Here is a 21,305-nt window from a genome sequence, read left to right on the forward strand (position 1 = left end):
AATGCAAGAGCAGATGTTACAACTGATACTACAGAAATACAAAAGGTCATAAGAGACTACTATGAACAATTATATGCCAACAAATTAGACAGCCTAGATAAATTCCTAGAAACACATGCCTCCCAAGACTGAATCAGGAAGAAATAGAAAATCTGAATGGACCAATTACTAGTAATGAAATTGAGTTAGTAAAAACAAAATAAAATAAAACAAACAAAACAAAACAAAACAAAAACCCTCCCAACAAACAAAACTCCAGTACTGGAGGGCTTCACGGAGGAATTCTACCAAATATTTAAAGAAGTCTTAACACCTATTCTTCTCAAACTATTCCAGAAAATTGAAGAGGAGGGAACACTTCCAGACTCATTACAGGAGGACAGCATTACCCTGATACCAAAGCCAGGTAAGGACACTACAAGACAAGAAAACTATAGATCATTATTCCTGATGAATATAAATACAAAAATTCTCAACAGAATATTAGCAAAATGAATTCATGAACACACTGAAAGGATTATACACATGACCAAGTAAGATTCATCCCCCTAGGATGTGAGGATGGTTCAACATATGTAAATCAATAAATGTTTTACACCACATTAATAGAATGAAAGATAAAAATCACATGATCATCTCAATAAATGCAGAGAAAGCACTTGACAAAATACATCTTTTCATGGTAAAAACCCTCAACAGATTGGTTATAGAAGGGACATACTTCAGCATAATCAAGACCATATATGACAAATCCACAGGTAACATTATAATATTATACTCAATGGAGAAAAATTGAAAGCTTTTCTTCTAAGATCAGGAACAAGACAAGTATATCCACTCTCACCTCTCTTGTTCAGTATAGTACTGGAAGTCCTAGCTACAGCAATTAAGCAAGATAAAGAAAAGTCATCCAAATCAGAAAGGAAGAAGTAAAATTGACATTATTTGCAGATGATATGATTTTATATATAGAAAATCCCAGAGACTCTATGAAAAAATTGTTGGGACTAATCAACAAATTCAGTTAAGTTGCAGGATGTAAGATTAACATACAGAAATCAGGTGCATTTCTATACACTAAAAATCTAAAGAGCTGAGAAAGAAATGAAAACTATCCCTTTTACAATAGCTTCAAAAACAATAAAATGCCTAGGAATAAATTTAATCAAGGAAGTCAAAGATTTGTAGACTGAAAACTACAAGACTTTGTTGAAGGAAACTGAAGAAGACACAAACAATTGAAAGTTTGTGGATTGGAAAAATTAAAATTGTTAAAAAGTCATCTATGTTCTGACTGTTTATTTTTCACCATTGCTAGAGTATAGTGCACTTTGATTTACTTTTATGTCACTAATTAACATCTTTTTTTTTTTTTTTCTTGGCTGTGTTGGATCTTTGTTGCTGCACAGGGGCTTTTTCTCTAGTTGTGGCAGGTGGGGGCTACTCTTCGTTGCAGTGCATGGGCTTCTCATCGCCGTGGCTTCTCTTGTTGCAGAGCACGGGCTCTAGGTGCACAGGCTTGAGTAGTTGTGGCTCACGGGCTCTAGAGTGCAGGTTCAGTAGTTGTGGCGCATGGGCTTAGTTGCTCTGAGGCATGTGGGATCTTCCCGGACCAGGGATCGAACCCGTGTTCCCTGCATTGGCAGGCAGATTCTCAACCACTGTGCCACCAGAGAAGTCCCAGCATCTTTTCATTTCAACTTGAAGAATCCTTTCAGCATTTCTTACAAGGCAGGTCTAGTGGTGATGAATTCCCTCAGTTTTTGTTTGTCTGGGAAAGTATTTCTCCTTCATATCTGAAGGGTAACCCCTGGATAAAGTATTCTTGGCTGGCAATTTTTACCTTTCAGCTCTTTGAATATATATTTCACTCTCTCCTGTCCTGTAGCATTTCTGCTGAGAAATATGTTGATAGCCTAGTGGGAGTTCCTTTGTAGGTTACTTTCTTTTTTTCCCCTGGCTGCCTTTAAGATTCTATCTTTATCATTGATTTTTGACAATTTCGTTATAATGTATCTTGGGAAGTTATTTTTGCATTGAGATAATAGGGTGTTCTATTAGCTTCTTGGACTTGTATGTCCAATTCCTTCCCCAGGGGTTGGACATTCTCAGCTCTTATTTCTCTAAATACACTCTCTGCTCCCTTCTTCCACTCTTCTCCTTCTGGTAGACCAATTATTCTTTTATTTGTTTTTCTCATCATATCTCATAGTGCTCATAGGGTTTCTTTACTTTTAAAAAATCTTAGTTTGTCTTTACTCTTCTGAGTCATTTCTACGTTTCTATCCTGTGGGTCGCTAATTCCTCTTTGATCTTTCTGCATCTTTTCCTAAGTTCTCTAATGTATTCTTTATCAGATTCATTGACTTTTTCACCTCCAGAAATTTTGTCTGGTTCTTTTTAAAAATGTCCGTCTCGTTGGTAAATAACTCCTTCTATTCATTCATTTTACTCCTGAGTTCATTTAATTGCCTTTCTGAGTTTTCTTGTAGTTCATTGAATCTCTTCATAACAGCTGTTTTGAATTTTTTATCAATTAGATTGCAATAGCCTGTGCCTTTGGGTTCAATTGCTAGAGAATTATTGTTCTTTTTGTTACACCATATTACCATGATTTTTCTTAGTGATGAAATGTGTCTCTGCTGTTGCATTTGAAACACCACACACCTTTCTTGTTTACTTTGTTCAGTTTAACAGATGGGCAATTAGAAACTTTTGTTTTCCACACGGTGGCGCCGTTGGTCAAGCTTTTGGCTCCCTTCACCTGAACTAGCTCTGGGGTTGCACTTGGGAGCACCTGGTTAAAACAAACAAACAAACAAACAAACTGGCTTAGAAAAAGCTAGCAGCAGAGTAGGGTGTAGTGTGGGCTTAGCCCCTGGGGCTTTCTGGGTGCCCATTGCCCAGTAGGGAGTTCCTCAAGTTGGGGCTGAACCTCCTGCTGAAATCTTTTTTTTTTTTTTTTTTTTTTTTTTTTTATTTTATTTTTGGCTGCATTGGGTCTTCGTTGCTGCGCGTGGCCTCTCTCTAGTTGCAGCGAGCGGTGGCTACTCTTCATTGTGGTGTGCGGGCTTCTCATTGCAGTGGCTTCTCTTGTTGCGGAGCATGGGCTCTAGGCACGCATGCTCATTAGTTGTAGCTCGCAGGCTCCAGAGCGCATGCTCGGTATTTGTGTCTCACGGGCTTAGCTGCTTCGCGGCATGTGGGATCTTCCCGGACTAGCGCTCAAACTCGTGTCCCCTGCACTGCCGGGCGGATTCTTAACCACTGCGCCACCAGGGAAGCCCCTTGAAATCTTGAAGCCGACAGCAGGGCACTTGTTCCTTTAATGGCCTTTGATATACTTGTCTGCCTCTTTTCCTTTCCTCCCCTCCGCCCCCATCAGTCACAGAGGTTTTTCCTCAGAAATCCATGCTACTGGAGAGAAACAGATCCATCCTTCTGTGACCTGTGCAGCCCAGTGGTCAGTCACTCACACCCTTTTGCTTTCCACCTCCTCTGTGAGGGAAGTCACTATTGCTACTGCTGGGAAAGCCCAGAGCATGTCATGTCACCCTGGGGAAGGAGGGCTGACTTCTTGAGATTCTCCTTCTCCTCTGCCTCCAAATTGGTCTCTCGCCTGGTCCAATGGCATGCCTGATTCTCCTGCTAGCCTGTCTGGACTTCCACAAATTCTCTGTCTCCCTTGCATGTCTGCCTTGTTTTGCATTCACTAGTCTCACCTCCCCTCCCCCACCCCACCCTCTGTGTTCTGGTGTAATGTGAAGAAGCACGTTTGTTTGGTTGTGAATAACCAATTTGTTGCAAATAAAAGGGGAAAGATAAAAGGGACAACTCATGCCACCATGATGCTGACATCAACCCCCAACCCCAAAGCCATTCACAGATTCAACTCAATCCCTATTAAAGTTCCAATGACATTTTCCACAGAAATAGAAAAAAAAATCCTAAAAGTTGAGTGGAATCACAAAAGACCAAAGCAATCATGAGAAAGAAGAACAAAAGCAGAGGCATCACACTTCCAGATTTCAAACTGTATTACAGAACTATAGTAATTAACAGTATGGTACTGGCATAAAAATAGACACATAGACCAATGCAACAGAATCAAGAGCCCAGAAATAAAGCCCTGCATGTACAGTCAACAAATATTTGACAGGGGAGCCAAGAAAAACCAATGGGGAAAGGACAGTCTCTTCAACAAATGGTGCTGGGAAAACTGGATAAGCACATGCAGAAAAATGAAACTGGACCCTTTCTCCAACCACTCACAAAAATTAAAATGGATTAAAGACTTAAACATAAGACCTGATATTATAAAACTCCTAGAAGAAAACACAGGGAATAAGCTCCTCAATGTTGGTCTTGGAAATGGTTTTTGATACCAAAAGCACAAACAACAAAAGTGATAATTGACAAGTGGGACTACAACAAATTTTAAAGCTTCTGCATAGCAAAAGAAACAATCAGCAAAATGAAAAGGCAACCTACAGGATAAGGGAAAATATTTTCAAACTGCATATCAGATAAGGGGTTAATATCCAAAATATATAAAGAATTTATACAACTAAATAACAACAAAAAAAAACCTGATTAAAAAATGAGTAGAAGAACATTAAGTATACATTTTTCCAAAGAAGACATCCAGATGGCCAACAGGTACATGGAAAGATGCTCAGCATCACTAACCATCAGGGAAATGCAAATCAAAACCACAATGAGGGAGAAAGTGGCCAAGATGGCAGAGTAGAAGGACCCTAAGCTCACCTTCTCTCATGAGCTCACCAAAATCACAACAATCTGCAGAACAACCATCGATGAAAAAGTCTGAAACCTACCAGAAAAGATCTACAACTAAAGACATAAAGAAGGAACCACAGCAAGACCAGTAGGAGAGGCAGACTAACAATATAATCAAATCCTATATGCCCCCACCCCCACCCCGTGGGACAGCCATAAACTGGAGAACAATTATATTTCAGATGATCTCTCACAGAAGTGAGAGTTCTGAGCCCCACATCAGGCCACCCACAGCCCGGGGGTCTGGGTTTCTGGAAGAGGATCCCCCAGAGCATTTGGCTTTGAAGGCCAGCAGGGCTTGATTGCAGGAGCTCCACAGGATTGGAGGAAATAGAGACTTCACTCTTAAAAGGCATGCACAAAATCTCATTCACACCAGGACCAAAGGCAAAAGCAGTAATTTCATAGGACTCTAGGCCAGATCTACCTGGTGGTCTTGGAGGGTCTCCTGGGGAGGCAGGGGGGTGGCTGTGGCCCACCCTGTGGGCACAGGCACTGGTGGCGGATATATCAGTAGTGGTTATCTGCATGAACTCCCCTGGAGGCTGACATCTTGCTTGGATCGTTAGCACCAAGACCTGGCCCCATGCAACAACCTGTAGGCTTCAGTGCTGGGACACCTCAGGCCAAACAATTAGCCTATAGACTGAATCTGCAAAGGCAGGCCAGACATTACCCTGGGACCAGCTGGCCCCTGACCCTTGGGTGACAAGAGGGGAGTTCACTGCTGGGATGCATAGGACATCTCCTACAGGGGGACACTTCTCCAAGGTAGAGAAACATAACCTGCCATATACATAAAAATACAAATAGAAATTTAGACAAAATGAGGCGACGGAGGAATATGTTCCAGACAAACGAACAAGATAAAACCCCAGAAGAACTAAGTGACATGGACATGAGCAATCTACCTGATACAAATAGATCAGTGGAACAGGATAGAAAACCCAGAAATAAACCCATGCATTTATGGTCAATTAATCTACAACAAAGAAGGTAAGAATATACACTGGAGAAAAGACAGTCTCTTCAGTAAGTCGTGCTGGGAAAACTGGATAGCCACATGTAAAAGAATGAAATTAGAACATTCTCTAACAGCATATACAAAAACAAACTCAAAATGGATTAAAGACCTAAATGTAAGACCAAATAATAAAACTCCTAGAGGAAAACATAAGCAGAACACTCTTTGACATAAATTGTAGCAATAGTTTTTTGGATCCGTCTCCTAGAGTAATGGAAATAAAAACAAAAATAAAGAAATGGGACCTAATTAAACTTAAAAGCTTCTGCACACAAAAGAAACCATAAATAAAATGAAAAGACAACCTACAGAATGGGAGAAAATATTTGCAAACAATGCTACTGACAAGGGATTAATTTCCAAAATATACAAACATCTCATACAGCCTAATATCAGAAAAACAAACAACCCAATCAAAAAATGGACAGAAGACCTAAATAGACATTTCTCCAAAGAAGATATACAGATGGCCAACAGGCACATGAAAAGATGCTCAGTATTGCTAATTATAGAGAAATGCAAATCAAAACTACAGTGAAATATCACCTTACACCAGTCAGAATGGTTATCATCAAAAAGTCTACAAACAATAAATACTGAAGAGGGTGTGGAGAAAAGGGAACCCTCCTACACTGTTGATGGGCATGCAAATTAATGCAGCCACTGTGGAGAACAAACGGTATGGAGGTTCCCTAAAAAACTAAAAATAGAGTTACCATATGATCCAGCAATCCCACTCCTGGGCATATATCCAGAAGAGATGAAAACTCTGATTCAAAAAGATACACACACCCCAATGTTCATAGCAGCACTGTTTATAATAGCCAAGACATGGAAGCAACCTAAGTGTCCATTGACAGATGAATGGATTAAGAAGATGTGGCATATATATATACACATATGTACACACACACACACACACACACACACACACACACACACACACACACAATGGAATATTACTCGGCCATAAAAAAGAATGAAATAATGCCATTTGCAGCAACATGGATGGACTTAGAAATTATTATACTAAGTGAAGTAAGTCAAAGACAAGAATCATATGATATATATATATATAAAACTGAATCACTTTACATCTGAAACTAACACAACAGTGTAAATTAACTATACTTCAATTAAAAAAAGAGGTTAAAGAAAACCACAATGAGTTATCAGTTCACATCTGTTAGAATGGCTGTCATCAAGAAGACAAGAGGTTAAGTGTTGGTGAGAGTGTGGAAAAAAAAAATACACATACACACACACAATTATTCAGCCACAAGAAAGAAGGAAACCCTGCCATTTGCAGCCACATGGATCTTGAGGTATTATGCTAAGTGTGATAGGTCAGACAGAGAAAGACAAATACTAGGTATATCACCTGAATATGGAATCTAAAAAAAGCTGAATTCATAAAAACAGAGTAAAATGGTAGTTACCGGTGCATGGTCTCTAGGCGTGCGGGTTTCAGTAGTTGTGGTTCGTGGCAACTAAGCCCATGTGCCACAACTACTGAGCCTGTGCTCTAGAGCCCGCGTGACACAACTACTGAAGCCTGTGCACCTAGAGCCCATGCTCCGCAACAAGAGAAGCCACCGCGATGAGAAGCCTGCCCGCCGCAACATAGAGTAGCCCCCGCTCGCAGCAACTAGAGGAAGCCTGTGCACAGCAACAAAGACCCAACACAGCCAAAACACACACACGTGCACACACACACACAAAACATGTTTTTGCTCCGGCGGAGGAAATACCTACAAGTACCGAAGGAGCCTGACTGGCTAGTAAAGAATATTTTTCACTTTCAAGGGTCTGTTCTGCTTGGAACACTGCCTTCTGGAACTTTCTCTTTTGGACACCTTCCTTAACTATTCAAGCTCTTGAATTCTGGTTTGCTAAGACCTCTCCTGGCTACTATTCCAACCTCCCCTGGGGTTGGGTAAAGGCTACATATTGCAACACAGAAATTAAGATCAGAGTATTTTCCACAGTAAAGCTGTCTTAGTTTCAGAAGGCAGGAATTCTAATTATTATGTTTAAATCCCTTTGTAATGTATCGTCCACTTCCTGGAGTTTATTTTCATAGGTGCTTTCATGTTTCTATGAAACAAGAAGAGAATAATACTCCAGCCATGGAACCATTTGTTCTAGAATTAACAATACATGTGGTATTTTTTTTCCCTAAAGACCACCCCAAATATGAAGGCTAAAATAGATTATTTTCACAATCCACCATTTACACTAAGCACCGCCACTGCCTTCTCTATGTGTGTTACCACTGACCTCTAGCCCAATGAGCTGGCCCTGTGAATGTGGCCTGGGCCTCCCTTAGAAAGTTAACCACTATTGGCTTTAATTAGATGTCATTTCCTACATATATGGTATATTTTATACCAGTTACTTGTAGAAACAACAGAAAGTAGTTGTTGACTGTTCCTTCTACCCTTAAGCTGCTTTCTGGTGCCCCACCATGGAACGTATAGAATTAGGGACACTGTTAAATTACTTTTAGAGTGAAAACTTCTTAAACAGCTTTATAATGTGGAAGTCATTATCTCTTCAACTTTCAGTAGACCAATGCTACTTGTGTCCCATTCAGATGATTTTCAAATGTACTTTAAGTCTGACTGTAGTAAAATCTAATAAAGCATAGAGATGACCAGATGAGCTACTTTGTAGTTTGCAAAGTTTGAAACAATTTGCAGGTGTGGCTGTTTAATTCACTGAGAGCAGCAGCCTGGAGTAAGCCGCTGTGTGCCAAGAAGATCTTGTGCACATTTCACCAGTCACTTCTTTCGGTTAATAAACTCTTCTAAATGCAGCTGTCACTTATCACAAGCTGTTATGGTCTGAATGTGTCCCCCGCAAAACTCACATGTTGAAATCTAACCCCCCCCCCCACCGCCGTCCCCCGCAAGGTGATGTTATCGGGAGATGGTGCCTTTGAGAGGCACTTAGATCATGAGGGTGGAGCCTTAATGAGTGGGATCAGTGCCTTTATAGAGGAGGCTCTGCAGGGCTTGCTCTCCTCTCCCGCCATGGGAGGATACAACAGGAAGTCTGTGACCGGGAAGAGGAACCCCTCACTCGACCATACTGGCACTTTGATTCGGACTCCCAGCCTCCAGAACAGCGAGAAATACATTTCTGTTGTTTATAAGCTACCCAGTTTGCGGTATTTCTTACAGCAGCCCAAATGGACTAAAACATAAATGTAATTCACAAGAGTTTGTGAATGTTTTATGCCAGGTAGGAAAGGCATAATTTTGGACCACAGGACATGGTAAGGGAGAATAGGCCTAGAAAGGGCTTCAAAAGAGACTGACACAGCCGGTTTGGACACAGCTGACTAAGATGCAACCGGAGCTTGGTTTCTCAGCCTCAGCGCTATTGGCATGCGGGGCTAGATAATTCATCGTTGTGAGGGCTGTCCTGTGCATTGAAGACTGATTATCAGTATCACCCCTGGCCTCCACCCACTTAATGCCAGTAGCTGCCTTTCTCCCAGCTGTAGCAGCAAAAATGTCTCCAGACACTGCCCAATGTCCCCTGGGCTGCAAAATCACCCTCAGTTGAGAACCATTGAAGTAGGGAATTCGTTCAGAGTTCCAGAGAAAAACTTTACACTGTCTGTAGTTTGTTTAGGTCCCTGATGGCAGTGGCACCAACTATGAGCTACTAAGAAGCATTTGTCATATGCTGTCAAGAGGTTGACCTTTAAAGCCCATCTCAGTTGAGTTCCAGTCTACCCTTCTTAGGTGGTAGTCTCTTCCCTGAACACCAGTGTTTTTCAAGATACTCATTAGGAGATTATGAAATCTATTTAGTGGGTCCCAACTAGCATTTAAAAAAACAAGAAGAAGAATGGAATGGAATAAAATAGTACAGAAAATGTCAGGGTAATACTTTATGGAATAAATATTTCTTTGCAAACCTTTGGATTATATATATAACTGTGAATGCTTGCTCATATTGGATATTAATGTAAAATGTAGTTCTTACGAAGAGTTGTCAGTCAAAAGAGTGTGAGAATACCTATTCTATTTAACATATCCCTTGGACATACACTTCTCTCCTAATGTGCAGTTTATTAGTCTCTCACTAATGCTGTAACAAATTACCACATTTTAGGGGATTAAAACACACAAGTTTATTCTCTTGCAGTCTGGGAGGTCAGAAATCCGAAATCAATTTCTCAGCACTAAAGTCAAAGTGTTGGCAGGGCAAGAACTTCAGTACTATAACTGCAAGGAACTGAATTCTGCCAGCGGTGAGCTTAGAAGAGGATTGTGAGCTTCAGATGAGATAGCAACCCAGACTGACGTGTTGATTGCAGCCTTGTGGGACCCTGAATCGAGGACTCCTTCAAGCTGTGCCTGGACTCCAGACCCATGGAAACTGTGAGTTATAAACTGATGTTGTTTTAACTTCCTAAGATGGCACTGATCTGTTATGTAGCAAAAGGAAACTAATAGAGGCATTCAAAGGATTCACTAGAGCAAAAATCTAAACTATGCTGATATCGTACATGGATATTAATATTAAAATTATGTGATTTTATGTAATAATATGGAGGAATCGCAAATGCATTTTTGCTAAGTGAAATAAGCCAGACCCAAAAGGCTGCCTGCTATATGACATTTTGAAGAAGACCAAACTATAGGGATGACGAATAGGTCAGTGGTTAACAAAGATTGGGGAGAAGGGAAGAGTGTTGACTATAAAGGGAAACAGGAGGGAACTTGCGGGGTGAGTGAACTGTTCTGTATCATGACTGTGATGATAGATACACATCTCTATATATTTGTCAAAATCCATGGAACTGCACATCACAGACAGTGACTTTTACTCTGTACAAATTTAAACATAAATTTTTAAAACTGAGTAAATTACAAATCCTTACTTGGAGCTACTTGCCCTGGAAGAGTTTTTTCCCTAGTTGGACAATAGGAGAGGCCAAAGAGAACTCTTTGTCCTAGGATTGGAGCCACCACCATGGGACTTAGCCTAGAAGTTGTGGAGAAGGTGGCTTCCTTGTCTTGTCCTCTGAACACGTCTGTCCCACTCATGGAGCCAGGGTCCAGTCAAAATGATCAAATCTAACGTAGGGCCTGGTGAAGTTACTGAATGTCAAAGATAAGCAGAATTGCTAGGAGAAGTGAGTTAAGTAGAAGAAGAGAAAAAAATCAGGTTGGCTTTATATTTCTCCGCAGTTGCAATATTTAAAAAATGTGTGGTAATGGACTAGACTTGGAGACATTAGTATGGACTCATGTTTTTTGTATTATAGAGACAGATGGATGCATATAGAAATATTTATAGATATGTGTATATACACTGGGTAGTATACACAGAAATATTTCTTTACTCTGAGAGGGTCTAGAAGAAGCTAAAAGGAAAGAAGTGCTAAACCCCAGTGGTAAAGAGTACACCCAGCACCCAGATCTTGGATTCTAAATACCATTCTTCAGCAAAGGAACAGCCACTGGAGAAATGGCTGATCCTAGGGCTGGGACAGGGAATATACAAGATGAAACTGGAGCATCTTATGGTGCCAGAAAGCAAGGAAATGCTCAAAAAAACAAGACAATGGATGTATGTCAAAGGGACTCATGGGCTACCTGAAAGAGCTCTCAATGGCCAAAGCTGAAACATTTTGAGCAACAAACTAAATAATGTAGTATTGGATTATAACCCAAAGTATAAAATAAATATCTTTGAATCCATATTGACACAAATAAATGAGTAGGTAAATAAATAAGAATAGACAAATCTCCCGTACAAAAGAATTTCAAGGGAATTCCTTGGCGGTCCAGTAGTTAGGACTCCGTGCTTCCACTGTAGGGGGGCCAGGTTCGATCCCTGGTTGGGAAATTAAGATCCCGCATGCTGTACAGTGCAGCCAAAAAAAAAAAGAATTTCAAATAATTTATGTAGGTGCTATACTCTGAAATCAATAGAGCATAACTCTCTAACCCTTAAATATGGGCTGCCTGTAGTGACTTCCATCCAAAGAGTACAGTAAGGAAAGGAGGACAAGAGTGGAAAAATCTGACAAACACTGCCACAAGTGTACAATCAAGTTTAACATCATCAGCAATGAGTCATGTTGATAGCATGTACCCTGGACATGTTGCGGTGAGAATGGCACTTTACCTTTGCAGTCTTCCTCCCAAGCACCCTAACCCTAATCACGAGAAAAACATCAGAAAAACCCAAATTGAGGGCCAGGCTACAAAGTATCCTGACCTGTATTCTTCAGAACTCTCAAGTTCATCAAAAACAAGAAAAGTCTGAGAAACTGTCACAGGCCAGAGGAGCCTAAGGAGAAGCGATGACTTAATGTAATGTGGTATCCTAGATGAGATCCTGGGGCAGAAAAAGGACATGAATTAAAAACTAAGGAAATTTGAATAAGGTATGGACTTTAGTTAATAATAATGTTCATTAGTCTTGACAAATTAGTTCATTAGTTTTGACAAATGTATTGTTGGGGCCCAGGGCAGGCTGCCCCAAAATATGCCTCAATAGCATATTGATTGTTTTGAACTAAAGTTACTTGAGAAGCAGCTGGTGAAAAAAAATATTTAAAAAAACCCACTCTGACCCTGCTCTTTCCTGCTGAAAGCAGGAAATAAATCTCCCAAGTGAAAGTATCCTCCCTATATCAGGAGGATAGAAAGCATCCTTATCACCAGTTAGGGAATTCAAGGCTAAGAAAGCTGTATAAACAAACTGTGTTCCTTCTCCATTAGTCTGCTACCCCAAGCATGAGCCCCTTTGTTTTGTGAAGTCTTCACAAATAATTGTTTCTTTGTCTAAAAATGATATATAAACAGCTTGCTTTGGTCACTTTGGGGATTCCATTTCTATAAGAACTCCATGTGTAAGAACTAAATTGTTTTTTCCTCCTGTTTTATCTGTCTTGTGTCAATTTAATTACTAGACCAGCCAAAAGAACTCAAGAGAGGTAGGCGGGAAATTTCCCCCTCACTGACAGTATCCTACTAATGTAGGATATTAGCAGTGGGGACAACTGGACGCCAGGTATAAGGGAACCCTCTGTACAACCGTTGCTACTTTTCTGTAAATTTAAAGCTATTCTAAAATTTTAAAATATTTAAAAACACATTTAAAAAATCCAAAAGCATGTATAGTGTGATCTTTCCTTCCTTTCTTCTTTCCATACATCCATCCATATATCCATCTGTTCTTCCATCAATTCTTCTTTCTGTATTTGTACATAGAGAGTTGCCTGTAATGCTGTCCACCACATTTTTGTTTTTCCTGCAGGGTATGGATCCCTTTTTTAAAAAAACAATTGAAGTAAAGTTGATTTACAATGTTGTGTTAGTTTTGGGTGTATAGCAAGTGATTCAGATATATATATATATATACACATATATACACACACATATATTTGTGTGTATATGTGTATATACACACACATATATGTATTCTTTTTCAGATACTTTTCCATTATCAGTTATTACAAGATATTGAATATAGTTCCCTGTGCTATACAGTAGGTCCTTGTTGTTTATCTATTTTATATATAGTAGTGTGTATATATATTAGTGTGTATAGTGGTGTGTATCTATTTTATATATAGTAGTTAATCCCAGACTCCTTATTTATCCCTCCCCACTCCTTCCCCTTTGGTACTATGATTGTTTTCTATGTCTGTGAGTCTGTTTCTGTTTTGTAAATAAGTTAATCTGTATCATTTTTTAGATTCCACAAATAAGTGATATCATATGATATTTGTCTTTCTCTGTCTGACTTGCTTCACTTAATATGATAATCTCTAGGTCCATCCATGTTGCTGCAAATGGCACTATTTTGTGTCATTTTTTTATGGCTGAATAATATTCCATTTTATATATATACCACATCTTCTTTATCCATTCATCTGTCGATGGACACTTAGGTTGCTTCCATGTCTTGGCTATTGTAAACAGTGCTGCTATGAACATTGGGGTACATGTATCTTTTCAGATTAGAGTTTTCATCTTTCCCAGATATATGCCCAGGAGTTGGATAGCTAGATCATACGGTGACTCTATTTTTAGTTTTTTAAGGAACCTCCATACTGTTCTCCTTAGTGGCTGCATCAATTTACATTCCCACCAACAGTGTAGGAGGGTTCCCTCTTCTCCACACCCTCTCCAGCATTTATTATTTGTAGACTTTTTGATGACAGCCATTCTGACCAGTGTACCACATTTTAAAAAACTGAAATATAGTTGACTTACAATATTATATTGGTTTCAGGTATACACCATAGTAATTTGATATTTTATAGATTACACTCCATATAAAAAGTTGCTGTAAAGTATTGGTTGTATTCCCTGTGCTATACATTACACCCTTGTAATAGCTATTTTATACCTAGTAGTTTGTACCTTTTAACCCCCCTCACCATTTTGCCCCTCTCTCCCACCCCTCTTCCCTCTGGAAACCACTGTATCTATGAGGCTGTCTATATAATTCTCTGTATCTGTGAGTCTATTTCTGTTTTGTTGTATTTGTTCATTTGTTTTATTTTTTAGATCCCCCATATAAGTGAAAACATACAGTATTTGAGTTTCTCTCTCTGACTTATTTCACTAAGTATAATACCTTCCAGGCCCATCCATGTTGTTACAAATGGCAAAATTTTGTTCTTTTCTTGGTTGAGTAATATTCCATTGTGTGTATGTATATGTGTGTGTGTGTATATATATATATATATATATATATATATATATGTGTGTGTGTGTGTGTATGTGTGTGTGTTTATATGTATGTCACTTCTTTATCCATTCATCTGTTGATGGACACTTAGGTTGCTTCCATATCTTGCCTATTGCAAATAATGCTTCTATGAACATGGGAGTGCATATACCTTTTTTTGAATTAGTGTTTTCATTTTCTCCAGATAAATACCCAGGAGTGGAATTTTTGGATTGTATGGTATTTCTATTTTCAAATTTTGAGGAACCTCCATACTGTTTTCCATCATGGCTGCACCAATTTACATTCTCACCAACAGTGCACAAGGGTTTGTCCACCACATTTTAAGGATTACTGTATCTGACTAGTGAAAATTGTGGTGATGTTCTGAACTGCTTGAATTACTTAATAATCGTATTATTCCTATCAAGATATTAAAGTCACTATGTTTTTTTAAATGGAGTTGGAGAGAGACGTGCCAATCCTCAAGAACTTGATAATATTCTAGTTATGATAGGAACCAACATACGTTTTCATTTTGTAAGAATTTACGGGATATTTGGCCCAAGAGAGAGCTTGCTAAATTACCATAATCCATCAGTACATTTAAATGTCGTTAGTTATATGATCTTAAAAAAAAAATAGCATGTTTTAAACTTTTTTCCTGTGGAAACTCCCACCAAAAAAAAAAAAAAAAGGGATCCTAATTGTGTGATTTTGCTTTTAAGATACATGTCTTTTACAGTCAGCCACTACAGGGGGGAGGAATGCTCAATTGTTCCCACTTCAATCCAGTAGAGCTCATTTCTTCTGTAGCCAAGAAGTAAAGCATATCTAAAAGCAAACAGTGCATTTAATCCAGAGTAGAGCTCTGCCTAATAGGAGAGGTAGGGCTGGGATAATACAAATAATTATTTCAGGTGAATATAATTGCAATAAGGAGTTGATTGTGAATAAATGAAGACAAAACTTGAGAAGAATCACTTGACTTTTTTCTCCCTATCCCCCCAAACAGAAAAGACAGCCAAATCTCTCAATTTCTAAAATTTAATGTTATTTGGAGGTAGGTTCTAAAACCTTAAAACTTTAGCACTGGAAGAAGTATTCAATAAACAGAAAAATATTCAAAGTCCCTGAGTCCAACCCCCTCACGTTGCAGATGAGGAACAGAGGCTCTGCGTGCTCAGTTTTAAGGAAACCTGATAAACACAATTCTGCTTATGAAACAAATAAATCAGGAGGTGATACTAACTTTACAAAATGATCTAATGCAGTATTCCTTTAAATGTGTTCCCCATATAGTCTTAAAGTATGATTCAACTTATAAAAATGGAATTTACCCACAACCTTTAGGAATTCATGTAAATTTAGCAAATACACATTCCTGGAATGTCTTCTGTGCACAAGGCTCTGTGCTAGGCACCACAAGCAGTGTAGCAAGAGACCCCAGCTCCACTATGAAGTAATAGAAGTTCTTGAAGAAAACATTTATCCTGGAAACTGACGCTCCTCAGTAAACATAGAAAACGGAAACATTTTTCAGAAATCATCAGAGTCCAGTGACAAGCAGCAACTACCCCAGTCTGAGTCTCACTTCCATTCCCTTGTGCCCTCATCTTCCTCCCCAGCTTTCTCCCCATCACTGCTTTCTGTATACCAGGCCAAGAGCCCACAAACATCTGGCTAGAACAAATCAAGTGTTTACTTAGGTAGATTTCCAAGGAAATAAACCAACCTACACAGAAATGAACTAGAAAGGAGAAAATATTAAAATTCATCTAAATCTTTTACTCTTCAATTGGCCTTCATTTTGGAGTTCTACTTTTTGGTAGGTATGTGTCTTAGTGCTTTAATTCACCCAGATAACTGAAGTTGATACATTCTAGGTTTAAACATGAGTCTGCTGTTTGTCTTCTTAGAAGGAGCATGTTAAGATTTTACTAGTGAAGTGTTAAAGCCTACCTAAGTATCAGTCAACACTCTTCTGAAGGCTCCACCCTGGAGAAGGTATTTGCCTGTAGACACTCACAGGTTGACAGAGTTCTTGGAGAATTTGAAACCAATAGTACAACTCTAGGACTAGGACTAAAATGAAAAGGAAACATAATTTAATCCTTTGTTTATAGCAGCGACACAGCCGTGTGCACCTCAGTGTTATAATTTGTAAAGGGTTGATAATTGGGGTAGAGATGATAAAAGTAAAGCGTTACTTATACCACACCAGTGTCATCCCTGAGGCAGTTATGATAATGGAAGGATCCAGACAGATCCAAAAGGAGTTTCATGGAGATTCAATTCAAATGTTTATAAAACACCTAGATACATTTCTAAATAACAGATATTCAAAATGCGTCTGTTCCCAGTTCACTTCCGAAATCTCCTGTCTCCCAGCCTCACAGAATCTGCAGTGACAGCATTTTTCTTTTTGAGTGGATGTCCAAGTTTAAAGTTTGAAGTAGTTATGAAGAAAATCAGACTGGAAGAAAAACAAAGCCCAATAACAAAAACGACTTAGGAAAGGGAAGAAAAGTCAAGGTGAATTTAGATTTCTAAAGATACTGTGTTTCTGGCCAGAGGAAATAACACATTTTGCCAGTTGGCTTCGTGGACTCCAGACTGGGCTCAGAGACAGAGCAGATATTGGAGCTTCTTCCTGGATTGCATGGCCAGACTTATATCCCTTAGAATCTCCAACCATAATTCTCTGAGAGATGGGAACTTGTTCATGTCATCTCCATTCATGCACCTTCTCATTCAGAGGTGATAACGCTGAGGTGGTGCTCTCTCCTGGTGTAAATGGGGTTAAAAAGGGCACCGTGTTTGCGGCAGGCCTTGGACCCCAGGATGTCCCTTGGCGAATTCTGCCACTTCTGGGAAGACCTGTTGCTGATCAGCCTCGCCCATTCCCTCCCTCTTCCTGTCAGTCAGACCTGCTTTCCTCACCACACGGAGAACTTTCCCCTGGCTTTTTCTAGAAAGGGTCAGTGCACAGCTCTTATTTGTGTGTCTGGCCCACATCCACATGCCCTAAGCAGACTAGAAATCTTGATACGCTTGAGGGCAGGTTAATGAAACACAAATTAACCACGCTCACATTTCACAACCAGGATGGACACAGAAACCGAATGTAAAATGACTTAAAATGTCAAGAATGAGACTAAAAAAATTGTGAGGAGAACATTGACTTTATTTGTAGAAAGCATGGGGATCTATTCCAATTCTTTTAGAAGGAGCCCACAGTCTAAGAGAGATGGTCACATCTCAACGTTTGGAGCAACTTGTATGCTGGAGCAGGGGGAGAAGGAGAAAAGGAAAAGATGTGAACTATCAGTGTGAGCATTTCATAGCCATTCATCTCACAGAAGAGCTCTCGGACTGATGGGAATCTTTAATTTAGTGTAGTCATCTGAGCTGGTTCTTAAAATAACAATAATTATTAGTAATAATAAGAAAAACAATTTGTATGTGTCATAGTGCACTCTAGTTTTGATTGCTTTATATAAGCTTCTCTTTCGAGTGACATAATCCTGTCCTTCCAGCTAGACTGTAAATTGTAGGTCAGAGACTGAATCTTAGACTTCTCTTTCCTCTGCCGATGCTTAGGCCACCTAAGCAACTCATAGTAGGTACCCAATGCAGAATGGAGCTTGAGGTACTCACACAGCTGAGATAGACCTAAATAACAATCTTCTTCTCCAACCCCCTATTAAAGCAGGTGCATTCTCTGACTCTCCTGAACAGACAGTTCTCTTTCCTCTTATACATCACCGGAAGTGACAGACGGTGAGCGCCCCGCCATCTAGTCAGGCCTGGTAATCAGTTTGTATGTAAACTGATGCACAGCCACACTGATGGCGCAAATACTGAAATGCTTTCGTACCCACTGGAAAATAGGCACTGCCGCAAGCCTTCAAACGTTCTCCCTCTGCCACCCAGGCTCCGCCCCGGGAACTCCCAGGCCCTCTCACCATCCACATCAGTTTGCTTAGGACTGCTATAACAAAAGACCACAGACTGGGTGGCCTCTACAAGAGAAATTTATTTTCTTACAGTTCTGGAGGCTAGATTCGAAGTCTTGACATCAAGATGTTGGCGAGTTTATGCTCCCTCTGAAGGTGCTCAGGGAAGGGTCTGTTCCAGGCCTCTCCCCCAGTTACTGGGAGTTTGCTAGTTTGCTGGCAGTCTTTGGTATTCCTTGGCTTGTAGACACGTTGCCCTGATCTCTACCTCGTGACACATGGTGTTCTCCCTGTGTGAGTGTCCGTGTTCAAATGTCCCCTTTTCATAAGCACACCAGTCATATTGGATTAGGGACCCACCCTCCTCCAGTATAATCTCATTTTATCTATAATGACCCTATATCCAAATAAGGTCACATTCTGAGGTACTGGGGGTTAGGATTTAAACATATGAATTTTGGGAAGGACACAACTCAACCCCTAAGATAACTTATCAACTAAAGGTCAACACCTGGCACAACAGGAGGACTCCAAGACTCACTCCAGTCCCTCACCCATTCTGATACGTCCATTCATGTGAGGTAGTAGTTGGTAAATATTTTGGATATTTCCTTGCTCCCAAGAAGTTCATTCAGTGCTGACAGATTGACTGACTTCCCAAGAAGTGTGTATAAAACTTTTGTTCCACATTTGGATAACACTAGGAATGCTACAGATTAGTATATTAGTGGTTCCAAGCCAGCTGCATGCTTAGAATTCTACCTGTATTTAATATCAGCTGGTGAATGAAGAGCACCAAATGGATCTGCCTAACTCCTTCCCCAGGGTCTAAGGAAAACCAGACCCTCAGAAGCTAACGGCAGCATGCTGAAGGAGATTCTTTTTTTTTTTTATTTATAAATTTTACCATTTTAACCTTTTTTTAAATATATAAATTTATTTATTTATTTATTTATTTATTTATTTTAGCTGTGTTGGGTCTTCGTTTCTGTGCGAGGGCTTTCTCTAGTTGCGGCGAGCGGGGGCCACTCTTCATTGCGGTGCGCGGGCCTCTCACTATCGCGGTCTCTCTTGTTGCACGGAGCACAGGCTCCAGACGCGCAGGCTCAGTAGTTGTGGCTCACGGGCCCAGTTGCTCCGCGGCATGTGGGATCTTCCCAGACCAGGGCTCGAACCCGTGTCCCCTGCATTGGCAGGCAGATTCTCAACCACTGCACCACCAGGGAAGCCCTGAAGGAGATTCTTACAGGCTAGAGATGTTTGACATCCAGCTATGAGGGTCTTTGAATTCTTGATCTGTTGGGATGAGCCAGGATGGAGTGAAGGTGTATTTAATGGTAGAAAGGAGGCCTGCAGGGACTAAAGAACTCTCTTGCAGAGCAGGGAAGGCCTTGGTAACCCTCTAAGACTTGAGCAAACTAAGGATCTCGACTCTAGGGCCATTTATTGGGATCCCATTTCCTCCCAGGCAAATCTAGGATCTACCAACCTGGACAAAATTCCTCAACATATTTTCTCTTCCAGGTCACTGAGGGTTGTTCCCATTTCCAAATAACTGTCACAAGTGTGGCCCAGATCATTTTTCATCTACCTTCTTTTCTGCCAGAACATAATAACAGTTCTGCTCTTTGAATATCACTTTGCAACTTTAACATTCCCTCAAGGGGATTTCTGCTGCATGTGTGTGGACGACAAGACATCATCTGTGTGGGTGAACGTGCAGGGCGTGAGGGAGGAGTACTGGGGGCATTTTCAGTCAGGGCCTTCAGCAATCCTTTAGACCAGGAGTTTTCAATTGTTTCCAAGTTTAGCGAGACCAGTTCTTTAAAAAAAGAAAAACGAAAGTCTGTTTTGAATAAAGAGTGTTACGCTTCACAACAAACAAGCTTGAAAATCTCTGATATAGGCTAACACCCTCCTTCTCAGAGACAAGAATTCTGTGGTTCCAAGAGGTTTGGGCCTTACTGTGGCACTTGCAGATGTCTCTCCCTGGGAAGCAATGGCCTGGGTTCAAGTGGCCTCTTTCTTAGCCCAGAACTCTTCCACACCACACTGTCTCTTACTCCAGCCCCATTTAATTCAAATTGAGCTAGTCCTCTTCTTTTTCATTTTATCTTTTTATTTCTTCTACCTGTTTGGCAGAGCTGTCCTTTCAAAATAAGGTTCACAGAATCCTGCAAGTAGCTGTGGCTGCAGAAGAAGAGAACACAGGGAGCCCAGAGTAAAGAGACATCTAAGTTCAAACATCTGGACAGCTGTCTCAGGCCTCTGCCTTTGTGCAATGACAGCCTAAAATTCTGACAAGCTCTCTTGATCACTTATTATTTCCTCTGAGCCTCATGCTGAGTTCTTTGGGGAAGCTTCTGTTTCTGCAATGTTGGAGGACTGCAGGGTTGGCTAACAGAGCTTAAGGTTTGCATAGCTTCAGGTCGTCCCGATGAGTCCTGCTTTCTGTCCCTTGGGTCCCAGCTCATCCCTAGAGTATGGACTCCTGACCTCTGTCTGAGGGGAGCAGCGGGTTCTAACCAACCCCCTGGTGTCCAGGTGCCTCAAGGGCTCATGGGACCTGGAAGTGGTCTGGCGTGTTCTGGGAATGTAACAACCTTGGACACCAAAAGTCTGATCCTGCCCTCTTTTCCAGCAATAGGACCCTACCCTGTCCCAAGGAGAGCTACCACAGAACTTCCCCCTGTTTTAAACGTGAAGAGGGGAAAAATACATACGAATATGTCCCCTACATACGAACGAGTTCTGTTCCTAGAGTGCATTCGTTAAGTCCAATTTGTTCATAAGTCCAACAAAGTTAGCCT

At 40.4% G+C, this 21,305-nt stretch overlaps 1 protein-coding gene across 2 annotated transcripts in view; it reads left to right on the forward strand.

The window, feature by feature from the left end:
* Nucleotides 1–21,305, forward strand: part of LVRN (laeverin) — a 164,618-nt gene that overhangs the window by 11,255 nt on the left and 132,058 nt on the right. Inside the window, exons 3-4 of one of the 2 annotated variants that reach the window (XM_082375682.1) lie at nt 337–406; nt 10,158–10,221. In XM_082375682.1, coding sequence (XP_082231808.1) covers nt 337–406; nt 10,158–10,221 — 134 coding nt within the window. Of the gene's footprint in view, nt 1–336; nt 407–9,985; nt 10,222–21,305 lie in introns of both variants that reach the window. The other variant, XM_082375681.1, reaches the window with a different exon arrangement.

This window comes from Balaenoptera borealis (assembly GCF_965194805.1).
Source record: "Balaenoptera borealis genome assembly, chromosome: 2".
NCBI lineage: Eukaryota > Metazoa > Chordata > Mammalia > Artiodactyla > Balaenopteridae > Balaenoptera > Balaenoptera borealis.